Below are 23,450 nucleotides of genomic sequence, written 5' to 3' on the forward strand. Positions count from 1 at the left end.
GCGATGGCCTATGGTGCCGCCTGATGACTTTGGCTTCAAGTTCGTAGCATCCTACGTCGGTATAACTACAACTTTTCACGTTCAACGTTTATGTTAAACCAAAATACATATCACAAAACTTCTTTCCAATTCTTAAACGATCTGACCAAAAAGATAACAGTTGAAGTATTAATACCTGTTAGTTCAGGTGGATAGCAGGCGTGGCCCCCCAAATGAATTTCCTCCAGTCTAGCACCCACTAGAAGCACCTCAATACCGCGTGGATAGTCCTAAAAAGCTCGTCTTCCAACCGGCAGGCACCGAATCGATATAGAAGTCAGAGGCCGTTGTCTAACTCTACCGCATATGCGGTATACCGGAGTCCAACGTTGGTGATACCAATAATTCACTTCACATTATTACCCTACCGTCGCTGCAAATTCTAATTAAAATTGAAATAAGAGATGAAAAATATTGGGCAAGGACTAAGGAGGATTCATGCTTTCAATGCCACTTTTAATACGAAGCATATTTATTTTAGTTCACGTACGACACATGAGTGAAGTGTTTGAAAACATGGAGACGATTTGGTTGATATGGGAAGGGCAATAGAGACTCTGAAAATTGTGCATAAACATACTAGAAAAAAATCAGAATATACTTCACGTCTAGACCAGTAAGCTCAGCGATAAAATACAGTATTTCGATTCTTTCTTCACGTAACATAAAACAACGGACTAAAGGACATCACATAACCATGGATGAGAAAATAATGGATTGGTGTCTTCGCAGTTTTTGGCGACATTGAGCTCAGGCCTGCCATCTAGCGGGAGAATTATCGTAAGTTAGGAGCAAGCCGAGTGAACGCCGCTGATTAGCATTGTGACACACGGGAGTGTGGTGTAGTAGCAGGCTTGTTTTGCAATTTTTCAAAAGGTTATGTCTTTATATGTCAGAAAAAGCGAAGAAATTAATAGATTTATGTGCAGGGTCAGTAATAAGATAAGCAGTTCCATGTTATTTCCTCATTAAATCGTGAAACAGGGAGTTATTGGAGACTTCGCCAGCACGTGTCGTTTTCGCTATTTTTCACACGAGTCTTTAGCTTGGCCTAAATCAAACAAATTGTCCGATCAAAGAACAAAACGAACGTAATTACTATCTATAAGTCTAATGAAAAAGCTTAAACGGAATTACTAACGTCATTGCCGTTCAATATGCCATTCAAGACGCTCTATGAAAAGGACCCAACCAGTGCTGCGTAGTCGATGAAATTTCAGTGACTTTGGCTCAACTCCGATTCCGGTATCCAAATATCGACTCCGACTCCTCCGGGCAGAAATGTCGATTCACACAGACTCCGACTATGACTCCGACTCTGCAGCCCTGGTAAGTCTGTGGAGTCGATGACTTTTCGGTGACGTTTGACTCATACTCCGACTACAGCTTTTAAAAATCAACCGACTCCGAGTCGGAACAGAACCGCTGGCTCTGACCACAACTTCGCAGCCCTGGTCCAAGATAGCCGCCTAAAACAACTTTGATGTGTGATTTTCTTCGTACATTGTTAATGTTATTCTAAACAAGGGGTGGAAAAGGGAGACGAAGCCTTCATAAACAAGGATATCCTGCTGCGAATCAATCAGCTGCTGGAACAGAAAGGCATCAACACCACGCATCTCATTTCATCGTTTTCCTAACAGCTCTGCACCAATGTAAGCACTGACCAATGCAGTGCGAGCATCGATGTGACATTTGTGTACCAAGTTTGAGTGTTATCCGCCCAGCTGTTCTTCAGATATGGAAGCGGCACCCTGCACGTGCGCACGTGCAGTAGCACCCCCTTAGTGACACATGGAAATGCATTGGCCACTGGGTGCCTAACTATTGACGAAGTTTCACTGTAATTGGCCCAGCCATTGCGGAGTTACTTTATGTGGAACAATTTCGACACCCCTAAGTGGGCACGTGGCACTGCCGTAACATTAACTAAGATGAAGAAAATCGGGCGAAATTCGGAGAAGAAGGAATAAGCCTACCAATTATGTAAGTGACATATTGTCAAACTGCTGTACCATTGTGAGTAAATGACCATATAAAAGGTCGTACAAGCCGTCGCCGATGGGACTGGTCGTTTCAATACACACAGTCTTACGCATTTTATTTTCGTTATTACCTAAAGGCTGCTTGACGTTTTTGGCTTTCAAGCATTTGATACATTTTTTGTCGTTTCAGGTCCAGTAAGATTACCTCAAACTCGTGGGAATATGCACTTCAAGCCAAAAAACACACCACACCCACGTGTGTCATAATGCTGAGAGATGGCGTTCACTCGGCTTGCTCCTAACTTACGATAAATCTGTCGCTAGATGGCAGGCCTGATCCCAATGTCGCGGATCCCAATGTTAATTTCCACGAGACACCAATCCAGTGTTATATCATCCATGACATAACTAATCGGTTTCGTACAAATGTTTCTGACCTGAGCTTCAGACCTTAACATTTGCCCTGCTCACTGGCACCTCTGAGACCTCTCAGAGTGAACCAGGACCGGCCATTGGGGTCGGGGCCGTGGAGGTATATGAAATAGGAGAATTCTTCTCCCGCCGCGCACTTCACCACGGGAGCGGCTCGCCCAAGTTGTCCATGTAGGTGGACGTGTGCTCGGGTCCCAGTTTGGACAGGGTGCTGACGATACGGCGCGCGCTCTCCTCCGGCGATATCTTGCCGTTGGGCCCGCCCATGCGCGTCTGCACCCAGCCCGGGTCGACGCTGACCACCAGGATACGCTCGGGTCGCAGGTCGATCCCCAGTGAGCGCGTTACTGCGTTCTGCGCCGCCTGGCGGACGGAACACCAGTCACACCGCTAGCAGCTACAACTACGCGGGCTGGCGAATGCGGATGAAACTAGCGGCAAGCTAAGAAACTAGCCTTGTACATTGTCGCCAGTGTTTAGATCATTATCAAGTTTGTCTACTTACCAGATCGTTTCCATTACGTCCAATCTGTTCACATCGCGTCGATTGAGATTTGAGACTAGCTTCCAGAAGAATGCATGAATGCGAAAACATTTCTCAATACTATAGCACTGAACATGAGGCCATGCATTGAAAAAGCGAGTCTGAAAAACCCGACGGCGCCCACACCCTCTCCCCCTGAACAGCTTACCTTGCTGGCGCGGTAGGCGTAGAACTTGCCCATGCCGTTGTCGGCGATCGACCCCATCCTGGAGTTGATGTTGACCACCGCGGCGCGCTTCCAGCACATGATCTCCCCGCTCAGGTCCGGGTTGGCGTGTGACCCCGCCCGCAGCAGCGGCAGGAACGCCTGATGGGGTCGGAAGAGGTCAGATGCGCGCGAGTCCCCTCCACTTGGACTAGTGTCAGTTGGTCTAGTATCGTTTGGGCTAGTTCATTTGGTCTAGTGCTTTATTTGGTCTAGTGCCACTTGAGCTAGCTTCATTTGAGCTAGTGTCATATTTGGTCTAGTTCATTTGTGCTAGTTCCCGAAATTTATTTGAAATATATAGTTCCCTGAGATGCTCGGCCATGTTTACCATAAAAAGTTCGGTCTCGTTGTCGTATATATTTCGTTCGTTCGATTATGTATAACACACTTCAGATTTCAGATGTTCGGATGTTGGTGTACTTAGTTCAGATGCCCTTTTGCCGGAACAAACATATATAGAGTTTCTTCAAACCTTAAAGGCAACCCGCCCAAATCTTGATGTTTCGGATTTAAAGGGACCCTCCCACCTTCAAAAAAGTTAATGAATTGGCATGAAAGTGATGTCGCTCGGTTCAGAAAGAGCAAAAACGAATATCTACCAAATTTCATCGAAAAATATTCACCGGTTTTCAAGATATTAGACTTTTACTTTTGTTTACTTTTTGGGATCTCCGCTGTTCCTAGCGACTTTATTTGAAAGTGCGGCATTTGTTGCGCGCAAAGCGTCAAAAAGTCATTGTCTTTAGGCCACAAAAGCAGTGCCAAGCCCTTTTTCCTCGCGCTTATTGCATACCGATACGCATAAAACAATCATCGGTTTCCTAAGAAAGCTTCCAAAAGACAAAACTGGAGCAGTATCTAACTACAAGCATGATTTAATTTAACATCGCCCGTAAACCATGACCAGTAGCTGCAGCTGAGTTACGTTCACTAACCTTTGTGAGCATGATGGGCGCGATGCAGTTGACGTCATACATGTGCCTCATCTGTTCGGAGGTGAGCTCGTGCAGCGGCTGGTTGTTGGCGAAGCCGGCATTGTTGATGAGCAGGTTCAGGCCGTCACCCTTGACCACCTGTTCCACCTGTTTCACCAGGCGTGGGTAGCTCGCCTCGTCGGTCACATCTGTCACGGTAAGGAATAGGGGATGTCAGGTCAGGTGGTAGGGGGTAGAGTACGTCAGGTCCGGTCAAACGTTACCGGCGTGCCTAAAACTGGAGTGTAATGTACAGCATAGCAGTTCTGTACGCTGTTCAGTGTGTGTGTGCCGCCGCTGTTCCCGCAGCCGACCCGTGGCGTCCAGCCGCCCGCCGGCGTCTCTCACCGCTGACCGTTGTAGCCGCGGGCCGTGACCTTGACCCCGGTGTCAGCCCGACCGCTACCGCCGCTTCTCAGAGCAGCTCCGGACGGCTCCGTCCTCTGCCCCGGCGCTCCGCTCCCGCGCTCAGTGACCTCGACCGCGCGCGGCCTTGCCCCGCCGATCGGCTGACCCGTGGCGGTGGCCGCCCCGGCCCGCCTGCGAGTGCGGGCCGGCCCGGCGCTGCCTGCTTACCTGCGTACGGTGGGGCGGTCGTCCCCGGCCTGACGCGGAGGAGGACCCGTCGGGGTGGCAGAAAGCGAGCCCGGCCGCGCCGCAGGAGGGGAGGAGTGAACTGGCACCGGCACGGCGAGCACTCCGCGGACACGGTGCTTGTGGGACAGCTCAACGTTCAATCATTGAAACCAAAAATACCGGACCTGCGCAGTGATTTGAGTGATGTGTATGGTTTCGATGTGCTGGCTGTTTGTGAAACATGGCTTTCGCCCAATGTGCCCAGCAGGCTACTCACGATTGGCGGTTATCGGCTGTACAGGAGTGATCGCCAGAGTGATCGTGGACTGGCTCGGGGACACGGTGGGGTGGCGTTGCTGGTCCGCGAGGCGCACAGAGTAGAGGTGTTACCGACGCCCGTGACCGGAGTCGCGAACTCCAATGTAGAGGTGATTTGGGCAAAAGTGTTCGTGGGGAAATGCCGCGGTTTATTGTTCGCGAGTGTTTACCGAGTGCCCAAGAACACGTCAGCCCAGATCACCGCCGATCTCGAGGACCTGGAGTCACAGCTGCAGCATATGCTGGCGAGTCACCTCGGTGCAACGGTGGTACTGGCGGGTGACCTGAACTGCTGTCTGCTGAAGCCCGCCACCGACTCGCCCGGCCAGCGGCTGGTCCGTCTGCTGACGACCTACGGTCTGCGGATCGTCAACACTGAGCGGCCGACTTACCGACCAGCGAACTCGCTGCTGGATATTGTGGCAACCAATCAGCCAGACGTCGTGACACGTGCTGGGGTGACCCGGTGCCATTACGGCACACCACATGATATCACCCGTGTGAGACTGCGGTTTGGCGGCGCGAGGCGGCGGGTCGGTCCGACTATTCAGCGCCGGTGCCTGCGACGCATCGATCCCGACCAGTTTAACCGACAACTCTCTGACACCGACTGGAGTCCCGTATTCCGGCGGCAGAGACCTGAGGAGAAGTGGGAGGAATTTCGCACGATTTTCCTCTCGGAGCTGGACACGGTGGCCCCGCTGACCAGGGTGCGGCTGCGGCCGCCCGGGGTGCCGCCGCTGACAGATGACACCCGCCGGCTGCTGTCGGCCCGGAGACGGGCGCTCCGCCTTGGCGGACAGCGCGACCACTACAAGGAGCTGAACCGGCAGTGTCGTGCAGCTGTACGGAGAGACCAGACCGCTCACCTGCAGAGAGAGTTGGACAGAGCCGGCCCGGGTGGCGTCTGGCGCGTGCTGCGGCCTGTCATTGGCAGCAAGAAGGAGGCGGCAGTGCCCAGCGCCACGCCGGACGCGCTTAAAGGGACCCTCCCACCTTCAAAAAAGTTAATGAATTGGCACGAAAATGATGTCGCTCGGTTCAGAAAGAGCGAAAACGAATATCTACCAAATTTCATCGAAAAATATTCACCGGTTTTCAAGATATTAGACTTTCACTTTTGTTTACTTTTGGGATCTCCGCTGTTCCTAGCGACTTTATTTGAAAGTGCGGCATTTGTTGCGCGCAAAGCAGCATATACCACCGCGTGCTACCAAACGTTTTAGTAAAAAATTTAAAAATCGTTAGATCTCCGCTGACGTCACAAATTCTAAGGGGGCATACCAATGCACTAGCCCCTTAGAATCCGAAAACTGCAAGTTTGAAATTCCATATCTCCGGATTAAAGCATTTGTCGATGTTGTGAGTGCCCAAACCGGTATTTGCAGGCCATGGCCACCAATTTGGCTATCTCAACTCAAAACTAATGTTAAGGTGGGAGTGTCCCTTTAATGATTATTACGTGAGCGTTGGTCCCGTCACGGCCGCCAGCGTACCGAGACCAGCGACACCGGTACCGGTACGACTGCCACGGGTGACGACCGCCGGCTTCAAGCCGAACTCCATCGATTTTGACACGCTGTGCCTGATTCTGTCGGCGATGAAGCCATCTACCGCCACCGGAATCGACGGGATTAGCGTTGATATGTTTCGTAAATTCTTCTGGGGCATCGGACATGTGCTCCTGGACATCGTCAACGCCAGCCTAACTACATCACAAGTACCCGGTGCCTGGAAGCATGCGCTCGTGACTCCGATCCCCAAGGGCAAGGGACCGTCTGACCCAGCCAACACGCGTCCGATCTCCATCTTACCAGGAATGATGAAGGTCGTCGAGCGTGTGGTCCAGCTCCAGCTCGTTCAACATCTGGAAACCAATGGTCTGCTCTCCAACACACAGCACGGCTACAGGAAGGGACACAGCACCGAGACCGCACTCAGTGTAATTACCGAACATGTTCTAGGTGCGATGGACTCCGGCCAGATATCCATACTGGTACTGTTAGATCTGTCGAAGTGTTTCGATGTGGTGCCGCACCAGATTCTGCTGGATAAGCTGGCGCTGTACGGCGTGGACACGGCGTGGTTCGCCGACTATTTACGTGGCCACACCCAGCAGGTCCAGATCGTCGGTAGCAGCGGTGTGCCTGTGCGCTCTGCGGCGAAGCCGAACTCGATCGGCGTCTTTCAGGGCGGCTCACTCAGCTGCATCCTGTACACGGTGTTTACGAACGAGCTAAGTCTGTTTGTGCCGGACGGAGTCCGAGTGGTGCAGTTTGCGGACGATACCCAACTGCTCGTCAGCGGCCAGAAAAGCGACCTGCCGCGCATAACCGCTCTCATGGAACGCGCACTCGAGTGTGTATACACGTGGTTTTGCTCTCACGGCATGAAGCTGAACGCAGCCAAAACGCAGGCACTGGTAATGGGGACCCCTGGAATGCTGAGGGGCTTACCGCCGGTCGCGATGAACTTCTTGGGTACCGTCGTGCCAGATTCCAGGGTGGTACGAAACTTAGGAGTGATCATGGACTGCCATTTAAATTTCCAGCCACATGTCGACCATGTTACAGCGAAGTGTACGGGCATTCTCGTAGGATTAATGCACGCCAAACACACCATACCAAAAAGTACTCTTGTAACCATCGTGCAAGGCCTTGTCACGTCTGTTGTCAGATATTGCATCTCAGTGTACGGCACGTGTAACGCGACGCAGCTCCATAGAGTGCAAAAGCTGTTGAACTTTGGAGCTCGAGTCGTCAGCGGCAGGCGGAAACATGACCACATATCTGATGTGTTTCGACAACTTAACTGGCTAGACGCGCCAAGCCTTGTCATGTACCACCGGCTGTGCCTGGTTCACACTGCGATAACCACGGGGAGACCTGAGAGCGTAGCTGGTTGCATCGGTGGAGTCGCTGAGCACCAATACCAGACACGAGGCTCCTCGCAGCGCGCCCTAACGAGAATACGGACGGAGCTGGGTCGCCGCCGTCTGTGCTACAGTGGCGTGCAGGAGTACAACCGGCTGCCATTTGACGTGAACGCTCGGGGCTTCAGGTCCCGGCTGAGACGCCATCTGTTGCGCGTCCAGCACGGCGGTGTTTGAGCGCCGTGATCTGCGCGTTGTGCAATAGTCATTTGGACGTGACGATATGTGATTGTAGATGCATGCACTGTACTGGTACTGTAGCGCCTACCTACCTGTACATACGTTTTTTTAATAATATGACGTGTGACGACGAAAAACCATGATTTAATGGATTTGTTACGAAATACATTCTGATTCTGATTCTGATACGATCCATTGATAAAAGCTTCATTATAAGACAAGTTCGATGTTTTCACCTTCCATAAAGGCATGAATATCGGTGTCGCGAGAAGCTGAAAAAACGCTTTTTCCAGAATAAAGTAAACATCATGAATTAGTCATTGACATATTGACACAGAGTGAACAAGTTGCGACTAGTCATAAGGATCACAAATAGAAATGCACTGGTTACTGTCAGGGCAGCAGCTACAGATCCGGCAGACGACCGAGCACCTCGGTGTGGTGCTTGATGACCGTCTCAGAACAGATAGCCATACGGCTCAGCGCATCTGACGTGCCTGCGCATTATTTTATGGCCTCACACCCCTGGGCAATTTCACCAACCGCCTGACTGCTGCTGACAAAATCTTCCTCTGGAAGACAGTAGTGCTGCCGGCACTGATCTTCGGCTGTGGGACGGCTCCCCTGAGCTCCGCTGACACTGAGCGGCTGGACTCGCGACAGGCTTCGCTGATCAAAGCAGCGCTCGGTCTGTCGCGTTCTACGCATCATACGGCTCTTTTGATTGCTGCTGGGGTGCCACGTATCATCGGTCATGTGCTGCGAAGTGCGAGGTGATGCTCTCCGCGCATTGCGAAATGCGCGGAGAGCATTTCGCAATGTCTTCCGCCCACCACCGTCTCCGGCAAGCCTACGTGACTGGGCTAACCAGACTTGCTACGTACCCCGAGCAGCTGGACGGGTCATTTATCGGCCACGTGAATAATTTGTGTGGTGGGGACTTATGCGCTGTCATGCATATCGCTGCTGGGTACATCAATCGTGACTTAGTATGGGCACCACTCCAGGAAAGCGGTCTTGTAGACAGTCTGAAGATGGTCATAGGAAACAACTGTCAGGCCTCGCGGCGCCTGTTAAGGCTACTGACCTCCTAAGTGCTGATTTAGTGTGTTTGTGTGAGTAAGGGGGCGGGGGACGGGGTGTATGTATCTTTTTGTCGCATGACAATGCTGAATAAACAACAACAACAATAATAATAATAGTTATTGTCTTGAGATATTATGACACTTCATTTGGACCCTACCATTCATGAAGCAGAGTTGGTGGTACCCCATTTTTTTTCTGTGATACCTACCTAGCTTACATTGCATCATAAATAGTTGGTATTTAGCATGCTTGATCTTAAATGCCAAATTGACCTTTTAGCACCAATTTTCAGGCACCTACTGCTGGCAGGTCCCTGACCCATGATGCCATGTGTGAGCTTCTCCACAGTTCAATATGTTGCACCTTTGGATTGTTCTCATCTCATGGTACTAACTACTTACCAGATATAGCAGAAAAAATAAATTTAATGGTACAAGCAAACTCAATAGCCCTTACAATATGCATGTAGGTACCTACTTCAGTTTTTTTTCTTCAAACTGAGGTCATACAAATTTTGAGTCTCTACAGGATGAGCATGAGGCTATATGGATGCTTGGCAAATGTTGCATAAAAAGTGACAATATCACAGGGTTCATTTGAGAACATTAAATCAATTTTTTCATCAAGAACTACCTACCAAACTGCATAAGGGAGTAGAAATGACATCATTTCTGAAGTGTTTTTGATGTGAGTAGAGTATGGAGTAGACAGTGGTATGGAGTAGAAATGAATCAAGGAAAGGTATCATTTACCTCAGAATGAGCTCCAGATTCAAATGAACTACAAATACATGTGTGGAAACCAAAGCACTGACATTGACCAACTTGGATCTGGCCTGCCCTGGGTTGAACATTGAATGCAAATGTCCAAACAAATCAAATAGCCCTATTTACCAATCTGATCTACCATCATACTGACCAAGCTCTAAGATATGGAGGTTGTCATGTTTTTCCTTGATGTCATCAAGATCCTGTAAAGAAAAAGAAAGAAATGCACCATCAACAGACAACAAAACATAGGTAGATTAAATCAAATTTAGTTAGATAGTCCCCACTGTTCACCTGTTTTCATCAAATTCATTTAACTTCAAACTGGACTGAGTTCAACACAATATCCAAACTGTAACCATGGATGAAGTCATAACATTGCCCGATTTTTGGTGATATTTCTACTACAAGTTCTACTGGATAGTTGATTTTCTGACTCATACCAGTTGGGCAAACAAGACTTTTGGAATCAAAATATGGAGGCATCAATAATTTGATTCTGGTGGGAGGAGCCATGACCAAATATGGGCATGGAATCAATTTTTTGATTCATTTTGGTACACTTTTGACTTCAAATGTATCGTTACGGTTGATAAAAGGCCCATGACGGTGAGATTTTTCTTTAAAAAGGTAGAAAAATGTGGTAGCTTTCCAAAAAGTGTTACCTCAAAACTAAGAAATTGTCCCTTTGGCCTTGTGAATGGGAAAAAGACAGAGCCACCGTCCATCACGTAAAAGCTGTTTTGAGGAAATCACACTGTATGTTATTTTTGTATCATGAATCACATACTAAACAATTAGTATTTGTGTAAAATGGCAAAATAAAATTTTCAAACCCCTTTTTATCATTGTTATAGTGCTTTTATATTTATTATATGGTTTTTACCTGTTGCTTCAGTTTTTGTATTCTTGACATTTAAAAATTGTGAATTGTTATCAAATGTAGTGAAAGTTAACTACAACAATGCTATAGGTATCTGTTGTGGTGCTGAGGATACCACTAAATGAGAACAGTAGCAAGATAAATGATGTATTCCTGGAAGTCATTGTTGCCTATCTCTTAACATTACCTGTGAATCAAAATAATGATTAGCCAGCTGATGGGGAATCAATATTATGATTATCTGTTTAAAGTGAATCAATTCCTTGATTGCCTTTCACTACCTATAGAATTCAAATTGTTATGATAGGAGCAATATTATTTTGCTTAGGAGATAGTTCCAGCATTTCTGTTCAAGATCAGGCATGCTCCTTCTTGAAACACTCTCTTATTTTTATGTGATTGGTAAGTTAGAAATGGTCTGCATTTATGCCCAAATATGGTCATAAGGAATCAATCTTTTGATGCCTCCATATTTTGATTCCAAAGGTCTAGTTTGCCCAACTGATACAGAATCAGTGAGGCATAATCCCTCCTAAATAAAGCATCTGGGAAGTCCCTATTAATGAAAAATATGAAAACAATTTATAAAAAGTCTCACCTTACAATCACCGGTATTTCTGCAAGTGGCAAATACATGCTTGGCTTGATCAGTTCCAGATTGAGATACCAGGCGTCTCGTTAGCTCCAAGCCAATACCGCGATTGGCTCCAGTCACTAAGACCGAGAATGCCATTTAAATATATAATTTAACTTATTTGCTTTGAAATTCAAGAGGACCTCTCCCGTCCACTTCCTTTCGCCGCCACGTAATTGAGATGACTGTGGAAATTAGCTGGTAAAAATAAAAGTGCATTACTCTCTGTTCATATACAGTTTGCTATTCCTGCTGACGTCATATTTTCGACATCTGTCAACCTTCAAGAGCAGCCTCTATTGCAGCTTCTAATAGTAATGGCTTTGTTTTTGAACAGAAGTATTTCAATTCGTATTTGACCTTGGAGGCAGGATAATTTTTATTTACCGTACGGATTGCTGGCCTCTTGGCCACAAACAAATAAAAATTGAAAAAGAGAATCAGTGGTGTTAGGGATACTGTTGGAGCATTCATTTCAGCGGATACATTTTTGGTATCCATGCTTGATGGTTTTGCAGTAAGTCAAAGTAGCAAAACAATGCTGTAGGCAAGGCTGTAGGTAATAAGAACAGTAGGTACAGTGGCAAAGCATACCAATACTGTAGGTAGTACGTCAATCGCTGACGCTGTTTTCAAGTTATTTCAATTTTCATTTTGATTTGTGATGCAATCATTCATCATTCCAATGTTTCTGTCTTGTTTCGTTGTTTTATGTTTTGTCATATGTACTGACCAGGACAATGTGTGCTTTGCACTCAGTGCATGCTTGATGCATAAGCGCAAGGCAAAGGCGAATTTGCTGAGGGCTTTTGCGTCATGCATTGTGCAATGCCTTACTGTGTGCTGTCTGTGTTCACTGATGTAGTGTTGGACCTGCCTGCTGGTCCCAAGAATAATGTTTGCACAGTGCCACGTTACAGCCTCAGCATGGAACTTGGGTGGCACAACAAAGACTTAGCATGAAAAATGGCAGTATCTGCTTTTTTCTTTAACAGAGCCCTTTTTTGTTTCAGGTAACCTGAATGGGTGCTGGTTATACCCTAACAAAATGAATGCCCGCACACAAGTCTTTGAATTTGTAAGTTTGCATATTTGTGTCTGAAACCATAGTGTACCTAATGGTAATGTCTCAGAATGATGCAGGAGAATGCAGGAGAATGCAGGAGAACAATTCTCCTAAACTTTCTTAAGCTATTTCTTCCTGTGGCTGCTATGGCCCATTCACTTTCCTTCCCCCTTTATATTACTCAAAATAGCCATAAGTATTTCCTGACTTATCACCAACGGATTCTAATATCACATTGTTTATATTGATAAATATTACTAGAATGTGGAGCAATGCTCCATTTTTGAAACATTTATCTTTTTCCTTTTTCCATTCCATGCTGTGTGCCCTGTAAGATTCTGCTTCAGCTGACAGCCGGTCATTGCCTTACAGTCGTGCGAGGCATGCATGGTGAGTGACATCGTGGGCAGCGTGTTCAGCACAGTGCTGTTCCACCGGACGCTGGGCAAGTTCAGCTGCCACAAGCACAACCTGTACTCGCTCGGCTCAGTCGGCTTCCAGGATGTTGACCTGCCTGTTCTGGAGGTCACCCATGTGAGTCATACACAATATAGATACCTAGGTACCTTCCGGCTAGTACCTACCTACCTACATTTTCATGAATGAACTTTCGTTGACAGCCAAAATAGTTGTCTGAAATATGAATCATCTACCTGCTATTAGGGTTTAATTTATTTGCTTGTAAGGACAAGCTAAAATTATCAACAAAAGTAAAATTGTTTGTTAAAATAAAGGAGACTGAAATACAATTTCAGTCTCCTTTATTCTCTTCTGTTGGGATTAAGCTTGCATCATCATCAGTTGAATCCCTAGCTGCATGGGCGCAAAATGACCTCGTAGTCGGCGCGCCCCTAACCCCCAACAAACAAACAAACGAATCCCTAGCTGCCTGGATAAGCTGTAACAGACCAGGGTTCTCACCCGTTCACCCCATCGTAACGCTCGTCGCCGGGCCGCAGGTGCGCTGCTCCTCACCGAGCATGCAGCGCGTGCTGGAGCAGGAGGTGTCCCAGTTCAGCAGCATGATGGCGGCCGCCGAGCGGCCCCACCAGGGCCAGATCTCGCTCGAGTTCTACCAGAAGAAGAAGGCCAAGTGGCCGTTCGCCACAGAGTGCATGCCCTGGGAGGTGTGGACGCTGCGCATGGAAACGGTCGATCTGGAGAACGAAAGAGGTCAGTCCCGGTGTCGTGGACGCTGCGCATGGAGACGGTCGATCTGGAGAACGAAAGAGGTCAGTTCCGGTGTCGGAGCGAGTATTTTAGCAAGTGTCGTAATTGGACTGCTCGTGTCTGTGGATAGTGGGTTGCTTATAACAAAGGCTGGAATACCTTTATTTTACCAATATATTACCGATAGGCTCCAACAAACGACTCGGGAGCAAGCTGCAGCTGTTCTATGTGACACATTACCATTTACCATCATGCACTCTTAGCGTCATTCAGGCTTATAGTAAAACATCGACCTTCCTTCATTGCGTTGAACAATCTGTAGCTTGGTAGAACATCGACTTTTCTTTCAGTGCGTCGATAAATCTGAAAGCTGACTTTCCCGTGTTATGTCCCGTGTTGTCAGGAGTGAGGCGTTTGCTGTTTCGTTTGTTCTTATCGAGAAAAACAGCGGGAGATAGAGGAGACAAATAGGACGTTTCGTCACTTGCCACTGTGGGTCCTTATCTGCGACAGCATGCTGACTAAGCAAAAAGCAAGTTTGAACGAATTGTTTGAAGTGCAAAGTTGAAGTTCAACCAGGGTTCGAAGTAAGCTTGGCGTGTTTTCGTCTCAATATCTCATCCTGCTGCAGCGGCAAATTCTCCGTGTATTTATTTACGCTATCTCGCGAGCTTATATCTGCGAGGCGCGTTTAACAACCACGTTGGTAATGGTTTAGCAGAGGTTACGAAACGCTAAGTTTGTTTGCATTGATGTTCGGAAGATGCTCTGTCGATATACGACGCTGATTGCAGAATTTAGCCGATGTTCGCTCATGCTGTGTGACGTGAAGTAAAAATGCGTGTAATGCACGGCATCGTAAAGTGAATCGTTTCACTGTTGTGTCAGGTTTGTTGGTGTACTTCTAACAGCGGTAAATCGTTTATGTCCATTTACCTATCCCCTTTCTCCATTGTAAAGCCTTGCCATTTGCAGTACACCAAAGATTTATGAATGTATCCCCATCTCTGTGAGTTTTCGGTAATTGGCTGAGTTACATGTACGCATGGAGCGGGGAGTGTGCAATGACGCTGTCCGACTTATGCTGGGTGTGAAGTGCTCATGTGGCTCCGACAATAGCATCTGACCCTCATCCCCCTCTCCCTCCCCGCAGAGCGGAAGGTGTTCCGGGAGAAGGTGGTGGACGTACTGACGGAGAAGCTGCGTCACGTGGTGCAGGCCATGAACCGGCAGCAGTACCTGCCGCACACGCCGCCACAGGCCGAGCTCGACCTCGTCTTCGACACCTCCTTCCCGGACGTACAGCCCTACCTCTTCAAGGTCTGTGCCGGCGGCTCTCCGGGGCTGCGAGGTCGTCATTTTGATCTTTGGAAGGAACATGAGTATTGCGGGAGTACCAACAATATGAGATTATACTCTTATGAGTTTTTTTTTTTAACTCAATGATTGGCATTAATTTGCCGTGATTACTCAAGCTCAAACGCGGGTGTTCCGAGATGCCGGCGTATTCCTCTGTGTGCTGCACCTGCATGGAAATTACGAGCTTGTTTTCGTCAAAAATTGATCTTGCCACCTGTCTAGCATTTGTATATATCCTGCTTGTTTGGTATTATAAAGTCTGATGGCCAAGAGTTGCGAACGAAAATTATAATTAAAATCTAAATCTTTTTGTATTTCAGACGTTTCGACAACACTGTGCCATCGTCAGTAATTGATATAAAATATTTCCTAAAGTCACAAATCACATTTTAAAAATAGAAATTACTCTTGTCTGGTCATTACCATGTGTAATTTCTTAATGCTGATGTTATTTTTAAAATGTGATTTGTGACTTTAGGAAATATTTTATATCAATTACTGACGATGGCACAGTGTTGTCGAAACGTCTGAAATACAAAAAGATTTAGATTTTAATTATAATTTTCGTTCGCAACTCTTGGCCATCAGACTTTATAAACACGTCTTACAATACTGAACAATTGTTTGGTATTCGCTGCAACATCGGTCGATATATGCGACTTTGCCTTCTACGATGTTATGTCACGTCGGCACCTCGCATTACCAATGCTTGGTTTGGACCTGAGCCCGACCTTTGCAACCAGCGAGGCGCAATTTCATCATAGCGTTGAAGGATTCAGCATGGGTTTATTTATAGGATGGCTACCGTGCCGAGCTGTTGTGGTATACTGTTTTGTTTTTATTACGGCAATGTGGCTGCGACAACCGGCATCAATGTTCAGCATAAAAATATGCATTTGTTTTCTTTCGTTTTACCGGCTTGGAGCGGTTTAGTGTACCGGGCCCTCCGTATTGTGGCCTATCCCACCCGGCTAGCAGCGTAATATCACGATGACTATAAATAGGTACATATCACGCTCACATTTTTAACCCTAATAATGTCTTATATGCCGCAAAGCTCCGTTTCCTGATCTCACCGTGCCGTATTCTGTCCGCAGGTTGACTACCAGACGAGCGGCGTCACCAACCCCTCGGTGGGCACCGCCGTCAAGAAGCTGCTCAAGGACACACTGGCCATGTGACCCGACGGCCGCCTAGGAACCGATCCACAGACAGACGGACAGACGGACGGGCCATAACGGCGACCGTGCTTAGGTCGGACCGGGCCGGCGCAGACGGAGGCCGCGATGGGCCACCACAGGGCCGATACTGCCGACAGAAACACACCGAGAAAGAGACCGAGGGGTTCAGGAGCTGATCTCCGCGGCGAGGACCGCTCGCAGCTTTAGCGGCCGGCCGGTAATGGACTGCCGGCCGCCGCACGCCCCCGCCCCACGAGTATTTATTCGGTACCACTAGAGACGGGTGCCACTGCAACTCGCCGCGTGCCGGCAACGACAGAGTATGTGTGCGAGTGCATAGGCTTTGCAATACATTTTTATTTATACTGTTCTGTTTCTGTCTAAGCGAGCTGTGCTACGTGATGCTGAATCTTAGAGAGGACGGCGGGATTAGGAAAGGAAAATCATGGGTGGTGGCGAGCGCGAGGATGAAACGATTACTGAGCTCGGAAGTCAGCGTCAAGTTGCAATGCAAAAGGAGCTGCAACTGCAAAAGGATTATAATAACTGATTATAATTATAATATAATAATAAGGATTATAATATTATTATAACTGCAAAAGGAGTAGACCCCCACCCGGCTTGCGCGGCAAATAGAGATAAGGATAGTACTAGCATACACTTGCAGGAGAGATGATAATCTGTCTCAAAGTTTTATAGCAATTTGAAAATAGTGGCGCTGATCGAGCAGCGAAACATGAACTACGTTTGCAATTCTGACGCTAATAAGACATTTGTAGGCCAGGGGAGAAATGTTCAAAAATGCGTGTCCTGCAGTCGCGTTCGCATGATGTGTCTGGCATGAAATTCAATTGAAAAAATAAATAATTCAAACCATATGATTTTGTGTATCTTGTGTAACAAACAATCATCTTTTGAACGATTTCAGCCTTGATTTGTCCAAATTCGCTTTGTTTTTCCTAGTAATTCCAACGAGTTGCCATGGGAACTTTTACTTTTATTTTTGCTTTCATCCATTTCTTTGAGCTGCTGAACACGACGTGACGTGGATGCAAGCACGCGTGGACTGTGTCGACTGTATAACTTTTTGGAGCTTGTTTTGGAGTGCTCATGCTACAAATATATCCTAAATTCAAGTACTTTGGTTAGTATCAGAGTTCGGTACTTGTCAGCAATGCCTCCTAAGAAGCCAAATCTGGGGAAATCATTGGTCAAGGACCGATTCAAGGGAAAACGGAAGAGGCGAGTTGGTGGTGATGAGTCTTCTGTGAGTATAAACCTCTTTTTTATCGTCAATCTAAAGCTCATTATTACAAGTCTTGTATGTTAACTGGGTGTGTGATAATTTTGACATATTTTCACATTTATTTGCCTGAGGGATTGCATGTTTTTGTTAATGACACTATGACAATAACAAAGGAACGGGACAGCTACGTCGGTCCCGTAGCTCAGTCAGTAGAGCATTGGACCCAGCTTGGTGAGAGCTTACGTTCACGGTTATAACAGTCTGGGTTCGTAGCGTGGCGGGCGCTTAACGTTATGTTATGGGCCTCCTGACAGTTATGGTTGCGTTGCTGTTGGTGGCAGGCCGTGGCCAGGTGGAGTCAGTGAGGGGACCGGCCGTGCACGGCTATGTGCACACATTAAACCTGGACTCCAAATTCTGCCATAGAACCAGAATAGTACGATCAGAGGAAAGAGGGCAGGGCCAACGCAACAAGCTTCACTTAGCGGGGCTCTGTCCTTGTGAATCCTTCAATTCTAGGATCTGACTTTTTTAATGGGCAATAGCAATCAGATCTGCACATGCTTTAATCCTTTTTTCAATTTTCTTTTGAGCAGTGACATACTTACTTAGAGACACTTATCAGCAAGTTGGAGCTGGGCATGTAATGAAACCAATATTTTATGGAGTGGGGACAGTAGGAAAAAAATGTTTGGTACTTTGTGATGCCACTGTAGCCCTTGGGCAAAGACCTCAACAAACATTGGGCAATAAATCATGTTTTGGTCCTCACCCTTGGGCTCAGCCTACAGTGATGTCATGGGCAATAAATCTACTATTGCCCACACCCCATGCAGTATTTGTATATTTTCTATGAATAAATTTAAACTCAGACTATCTCAATCATATAGTATTGTTAACTGCACTAGCATGATAAGAAAACCATTCCTTATAGTTGTTGCTTTCTTGCAATCTTTCCTCTGTTTGTGCTCATTCAAAACATGAGTTTCATGCCTGTCCTCTGCATAAAATCTTACAGAAGCTCATGGCAAACTCCTTGTTGGAGAAACATTTTTGGCACCTGTGATATGATTTTGCCTATGTTCCATGGCAGTCACTCAGATCCAGGTTACCTGTTGTTGAGCATTTACCTGTGGTCGGAAGCAGTGGCAAGAGTGTCTTATTTCAATTGTGTCATGCAGCTGGCAGCATGTTTCTGTCTGGTGTTATTGTTGGTGACTCAGTTTTGTTTCAGCGTCATACCACGGAGCTGGGTGATGGATATGACTGGAACAAGATAAACCTGCGCTCTGTGACAGAGGAGACCTCTATCGATGAGTTCCTCAACACCGCCCAGCTGGCTGGCACCGAGTTTGTGGTAAGCTGGTCAAAACTACTGCAGCTGGCATGGGAATGCTGGATCAACATAGGCAGCTGCTAGGGTTTGTTTGGCTATGGTCGTCTGCTATTATTCCATCTAAATATCGACGAAGTCTAGTCTGTCTAAGTAGTTAACTAAACATCAAATTTTTATGTTGCAATTTTTTAGAGATTCACCTCCCAAATTGCATGGCGAGATAAAAGAGCATCTCAAACAGCATGTCTTAAAATAAATGTGTCTGTTTTCAGGCAGAGAAACTGAATATCACGTTCGTCAACCCGAAAGGTCAGATTGGCATCCCCTCGGCGGAGGAGCTGCACAAGATCAAAGAGTTGCAGCGGGAAAACATCGCCCTCTTGCAGATCCCCAGACGGTGAGTAGCTAAATCATACATACCTGGTGACATATGAGGAAGGACCGCTCTTGCCAAAGACAAGTTTACAAACGGTAGGTTTGAAAGGATCAGGTATCGGATGCTTGGCCAGTGACCACCCTTGAAACAATGTTTACCTACCAATTTGCAACATTTGACGACCATCGGTCATCAATGAGATGAAGTAACACTTGACCCGTGCCATAACTGTATTCCCTACAGAATTAGCCACTTCTGCTGAGCTCCCCTCATTTTCAGACCGGCCTGGGACGAGACGACATCTGCGGCCGAGCTGCACGCTGCCGAAGAGCTGGCCTTTCTCGAGTGGCGCCGGCAGCTGGCGCAGCTTCAGGAGGCGCGCGGCCTCACCCTCACCCCCTACGAGAGGAATCTCGAGTTCTGGAGGCAGCTGTGGCGTGTGGTTGAGCGAAGGTGAGGGTGGCGGGGCGAGGGTGGATTGTCGGGCCGGTGTCGCACGGTAAACGAATGGAGATAGGTATTTGAAATTGGCGGATAGTTACCTATGTGAGAATGATAATCGTAAGATTATCATTCGTAAGTATCTGTAAGAACTGGAATTCATTCGAACAAATGGGCCTAGCAACAAATTGCAGTCTTTTATTTCGTTATAAAATTCCTACGCTGCTCACATTCGCATTGTACCACGCGATGAAGACCGCTTGTATTCGCTTTTGACGTATGTCATGTGCAACTGCGACCACCTCTGGGCTCTGATTCTGACGCTTCCCCCTCCGCCTTTGGCAGTGACGTGGTGGTTCAGATCCTGGACGCGCGGAACCCGCTGCTGTACCGCTGCGAGGACCTGGAGCGCTACGTGCGCGAGGTGGACCCGGATAAGGACAACCTGCTGCTCATCAACAAGTCAGACCTGCTGACGGCCGAACAGCGCGCAGCGTGGGCCGATTACTTCAACGAGACGGGCATCAAGGCGGCCTTCTTCTCAGCGCTGAACGAGGCGGACGCGCCGCCGGCCACCATAGCAGAGGAGCCGGAGGAACCGACAGAGGAGTCTGAGGAGGAGGATTCTGAGGGAGAGGGTGAGAGCTCTGAGAAGGAGGAGGCAGAGTCAGACAGTGGGGAGGAGGGCAGTGTCAGTGAGGGCCGCGCGGACGGCCCGCCGCCTCTCTCGGCCTGGCCGGCCGCCAGCGATCAGTCCGAGTCGACTGATGTGACTGAGGACGCCTCGGAGCCCACCGGAGACGGCACGGATGACGGCGGGGGCGGCGGGGGAGGGGGCGGGTTCACCAGTCCCCGCCTCCTGCCGCGGGAGGAGCTCATCGGTCTGCTGAAGACGGTGCACGCCGGCCGCCGGCGCACCGAGGGAGTGGCCACTATTGGATTTGTCGGCTACCCGAACGTCGGCAAGAGCTCCACCATCAACGCGCTGCTACAGGCGAAGAAGGTGTCCGTGTCGGCCACGCCCGGAAAGACCAAACATTTCCAGGTGAGCGGAAATTACGGGTTGAAGTCGGCAGGGAGTCAAATGTGGGGATCGAATGTTCGCGATGCAAACGTTCTTCTTTATGCGGTTTAAAAATGCAACAAATATTCTTATAGCATAGGGTTAGGTGACCTTCCATGATGCTTATTTTTATGTTTAATGGTTCATTGTAACTTAATGTTCATTGCTCCTCTCATCGTTCGTGGATGACGCCTTTCTTACAACTGACCCTAATCTCCTGCTCGTTTCAGACCCTGCACATTGACTCGGAGCTGATCCTGTGCGACTGCCCGGGCCTGGTGATGCCGTCGTTCCTCTCCACCAAAGCCGAGATGGTGGTGTGGGGCGTGCTGCCCATCGATCAGATGCGCGACCACGTGCCGCCCGTGAACCTGGTGGCGCACCTGATGCCGCGCCCGGTGCTCGAGAGGACGTACGGCCTGATGCTGCCGCTGCCGCGCGAGGGGGAACAGCCCGACCGGCCGCCCACGGCTGAGGAGCTGCTCAACGCCTACGGATGTGAGCGATTACGGAGGCTGAGGGCAGGGGAAGGAAGAGGGAGAGAAAGTTAGGAGCCAGGTATGGGTTAGAGTCAGGTGCGAGTGCTGTTGATCGGTGCTGGTCTTTTGTGATACGGCGCTGGTTGGCTATGAAAGCTATCATGATGCCGTAATTTCTAACTGGTATAACTGATGAAGTCAACCATCACTGCTAGATTTATGTACGTGACGACTGCGTGTGATGTTCGCAGACATGCGGGGTTTCATGACCGCCCGCGGCCTTCCGGACAACCCTCGCTCGGCGCGAGTCATCCTCAAGGACTTTGTTCGCGGCAAACTGCTGTACTGCCTAGCGCCGCCGGGCCGTGACCAGGAACACTTCAACAAGTGGCCGCTAGAGGCGCCACGGGAGCGCGCCGCCGGCCAGAGACCGCCCCAGGAGAAAATGGTGAAGGTGAGCATGTGGGAGAGACAGTGGGAGGAGCTAGTGTAGCATGGACTGGGTGATGGCCTTGATTTGCTGTAATCGGTTGTTGAAATGGCCGTGATTGTATGGATGCACGCTGTCGTCCGATTTCTATTCAGTCGCTGCAGGTCTGGTTCACCCGATTTCCTTGCTTTCCAGCCGAATAAGCCGACTGCCGACGCTGTGGACAGCAGCTTCTTCAGCGCGGTGCAGAGCAAGGCGCACAGCCGGGACCACCTGGGAGTGCAGCGGGTCGACGGGCGCGCGTCGGCCGTCCCCGTCAGGTGAGGCCTTCCGTGGGATTAAATGGGATTTGCAAGCGAGCTGGTGTGTGGAGTGAGCGTTTGCAGCTCGGAATGTCATGCCAGCATGAATAAAATGCTCTGAAGAAGACGCAGCTGACTTGATTAAAGATAACCCGATAGGTAAGGTGAGGATAGCCCCGTAATCAGATTCAGTCTTAGGTAAGGTGAGTTTTGGCGTCTGTAATCCCATGACTGGTATCCTAACAGCCGCGTTTGTGTGTGATTCCAGTGACGAGCCGGTATCAGAGAGCGCCTCCACCACCTCCACCGCCAAACCGTGGCGAGTAAAGGGAGGCAAACGGCCCAAGAAAGGTAAACTGCGCCGCGTCTACCGCCATCTGGACGACGTATGACAGACTTGTCTTTGACCATCCGGCCGCTAGGTGGCCAGTCGCCCTCGCAACTCCCTATCAGAGGTTGGACTATGGGATTGTGGTTCTGCGGGGCAAACACGTGCAAAGTGAACCACTGGGGCTGAACAGAGGAGCTCGGGTCTGGGAATCGCGGGGTGGCTCGTTTTGTCTCCTTCCCATGTGCTGGAGCCCGATGGACTGACGAATAACTCTGCCCTATGACAGATGGCATTTCTGTCTGGAGTGCACTTGGCCTACAGACTACTGTAGGGCTTGGCAGCAGTGTCCCAAAATTGAGTTTTGTCTGGGGTGTCAGAGAGGAAAATTACCCACCAAAAAGAGGGGAGAGAGTGGAAAACTGCTGATTCGATTAGATCCAAAAAGAGTGAGAAACGCCATAAAACATGGATTTTATTCTAGGATGTAGAATGTTTGATGCTAAACCGGGCATTCACACAACCGCTCTTTCTAGAGGTAAAAAAATCTAGGTTTTCTTGGTTGGGAGTGGAAAATTGTTCTTAAAAATTGGTGGTGAGAGTGGAAAATGGATTTCCTTTGGATGTCATTTCCCACCCAAATCGACAAATTTTGGGACATTGCTTGGCAGGGATCCTTTGGAGGTCTAAGCCAACTGTGATGTGTCTTGTTTTGTTAGATTTATGAGGATCCATAATATATACCACATAATTTGTTGTTATTGTGTAAAAGAAAATCATCGTCGATTAGACATAGGTAAAGATGTTTTCAGTTTCGGTTCCAAAACAAAGCAAAAATGGCCGTTCTATTTCCTAAGAAAAACACCCGCTCACACAAGCGCACACACAGACAAAAGGATGCACAGCTCAGAGCGACCCGATTTCACAGCTTGAAATGTCACCCCTTACAGGAATATTTTATCTATGTCAGCTCCGCACGGTTCCAACATTTGTGCGACAGTGCCCGCAGTAGTGTGCGTGGACCCCACAGGCAACTTCACACTACCTACTCCGAGCAAATCCCGTTGATGCGAGCATTACGGTCTTGTTGTGCAGCGTTTTCCCCCGTCTTTCAC

At 48.4% G+C, this 23,450-nt stretch overlaps 3 protein-coding genes across 5 annotated transcripts; 2 read left to right on the forward strand and 1 right to left on the reverse strand.

The window, feature by feature from the left end:
• Positions 1 to 493: 493 nt before the first annotated feature.
• LOC122374485 (C-factor-like) lies at positions 494 to 11,747 on the reverse strand. Of its 2 annotated transcripts, XR_006255228.1 has the most exons (6): positions 11,523 to 11,734; positions 10,193 to 10,244; positions 4,144 to 4,331; positions 3,149 to 3,307; positions 2,434 to 2,819; positions 494 to 735 (listed from the first exon to the last, which is right to left on the reverse strand). XR_006255228.1 is itself a non-coding variant. In XM_043353284.1 (5 exons), the coding sequence occupies exons 1-5, from the start codon at positions 11,655 to 11,657 to the stop codon at positions 2,595 to 2,597; spliced, it is 759 nt and encodes a 252-aa protein (XP_043209219.1). In that variant the 5' UTR covers positions 11,658 to 11,747; the 3' UTR covers positions 494 to 2,594. The 2 variants fall into 2 exon arrangements, 1 of the variants encoding a protein (XP_043209219.1); XM_043353284.1 differs by having other exon boundaries at positions 494 to 2,819; positions 11,523 to 11,747.
• A 193-nt stretch (positions 11,748 to 11,940) lies between these two features.
• Positions 11,941 to 16,701, forward strand: LOC122374486 (autophagy-related protein 101-like). 2 transcript variants are annotated; one of them, XM_043353286.1, is made up of 6 exons: positions 11,941 to 12,075; positions 12,572 to 12,636; positions 12,997 to 13,158; positions 13,584 to 13,797; positions 14,948 to 15,114; positions 16,251 to 16,701. In XM_043353286.1, the coding sequence occupies exons 2-6, from the start codon at positions 12,607 to 12,609 to the stop codon at positions 16,332 to 16,334; spliced, it is 657 nt and encodes a 218-aa protein (XP_043209221.1). In that variant the 5' UTR covers positions 11,941 to 12,075; positions 12,572 to 12,606; the 3' UTR covers positions 16,335 to 16,701. The 2 variants fall into 2 exon arrangements, with proteins under 2 accessions (XP_043209221.1, XP_043209220.1); XM_043353285.1 differs by lacking the exon at positions 11,941 to 12,075 and adding an exon at positions 12,115 to 12,133.
• Positions 16,702 to 17,384: 683 nt separating this feature from the next.
• LOC122374470 (large subunit GTPase 1 homolog) lies at positions 17,385 to 23,092 on the forward strand. The gene is made up of 9 exons (XM_043353255.1): positions 17,385 to 17,601; positions 18,815 to 18,937; positions 19,189 to 19,313; positions 19,572 to 19,745; positions 20,079 to 20,778; positions 21,027 to 21,294; positions 21,527 to 21,729; positions 21,901 to 22,025; positions 22,276 to 23,092. The coding sequence occupies exons 1-9, from the start codon at positions 17,509 to 17,511 to the stop codon at positions 22,397 to 22,399; spliced, it is 1,935 nt and encodes a 644-aa protein (XP_043209190.1). The 5' UTR covers positions 17,385 to 17,508; the 3' UTR covers positions 22,400 to 23,092.
• The last annotated feature ends 358 nt before the right edge of the window (positions 23,093 to 23,450 follow it).

The sequence above is a fragment of the Amphibalanus amphitrite genome, unplaced genomic scaffold (assembly GCF_019059575.1).
Source record: "Amphibalanus amphitrite isolate SeventyFive unplaced genomic scaffold, NRLGWU_Aamphi_draft 001661F_arrow, whole genome shotgun sequence".
In the NCBI taxonomy this organism is placed as follows: Eukaryota; Metazoa; Arthropoda; class Thecostraca; order Balanomorpha; family Balanidae; genus Amphibalanus; species Amphibalanus amphitrite.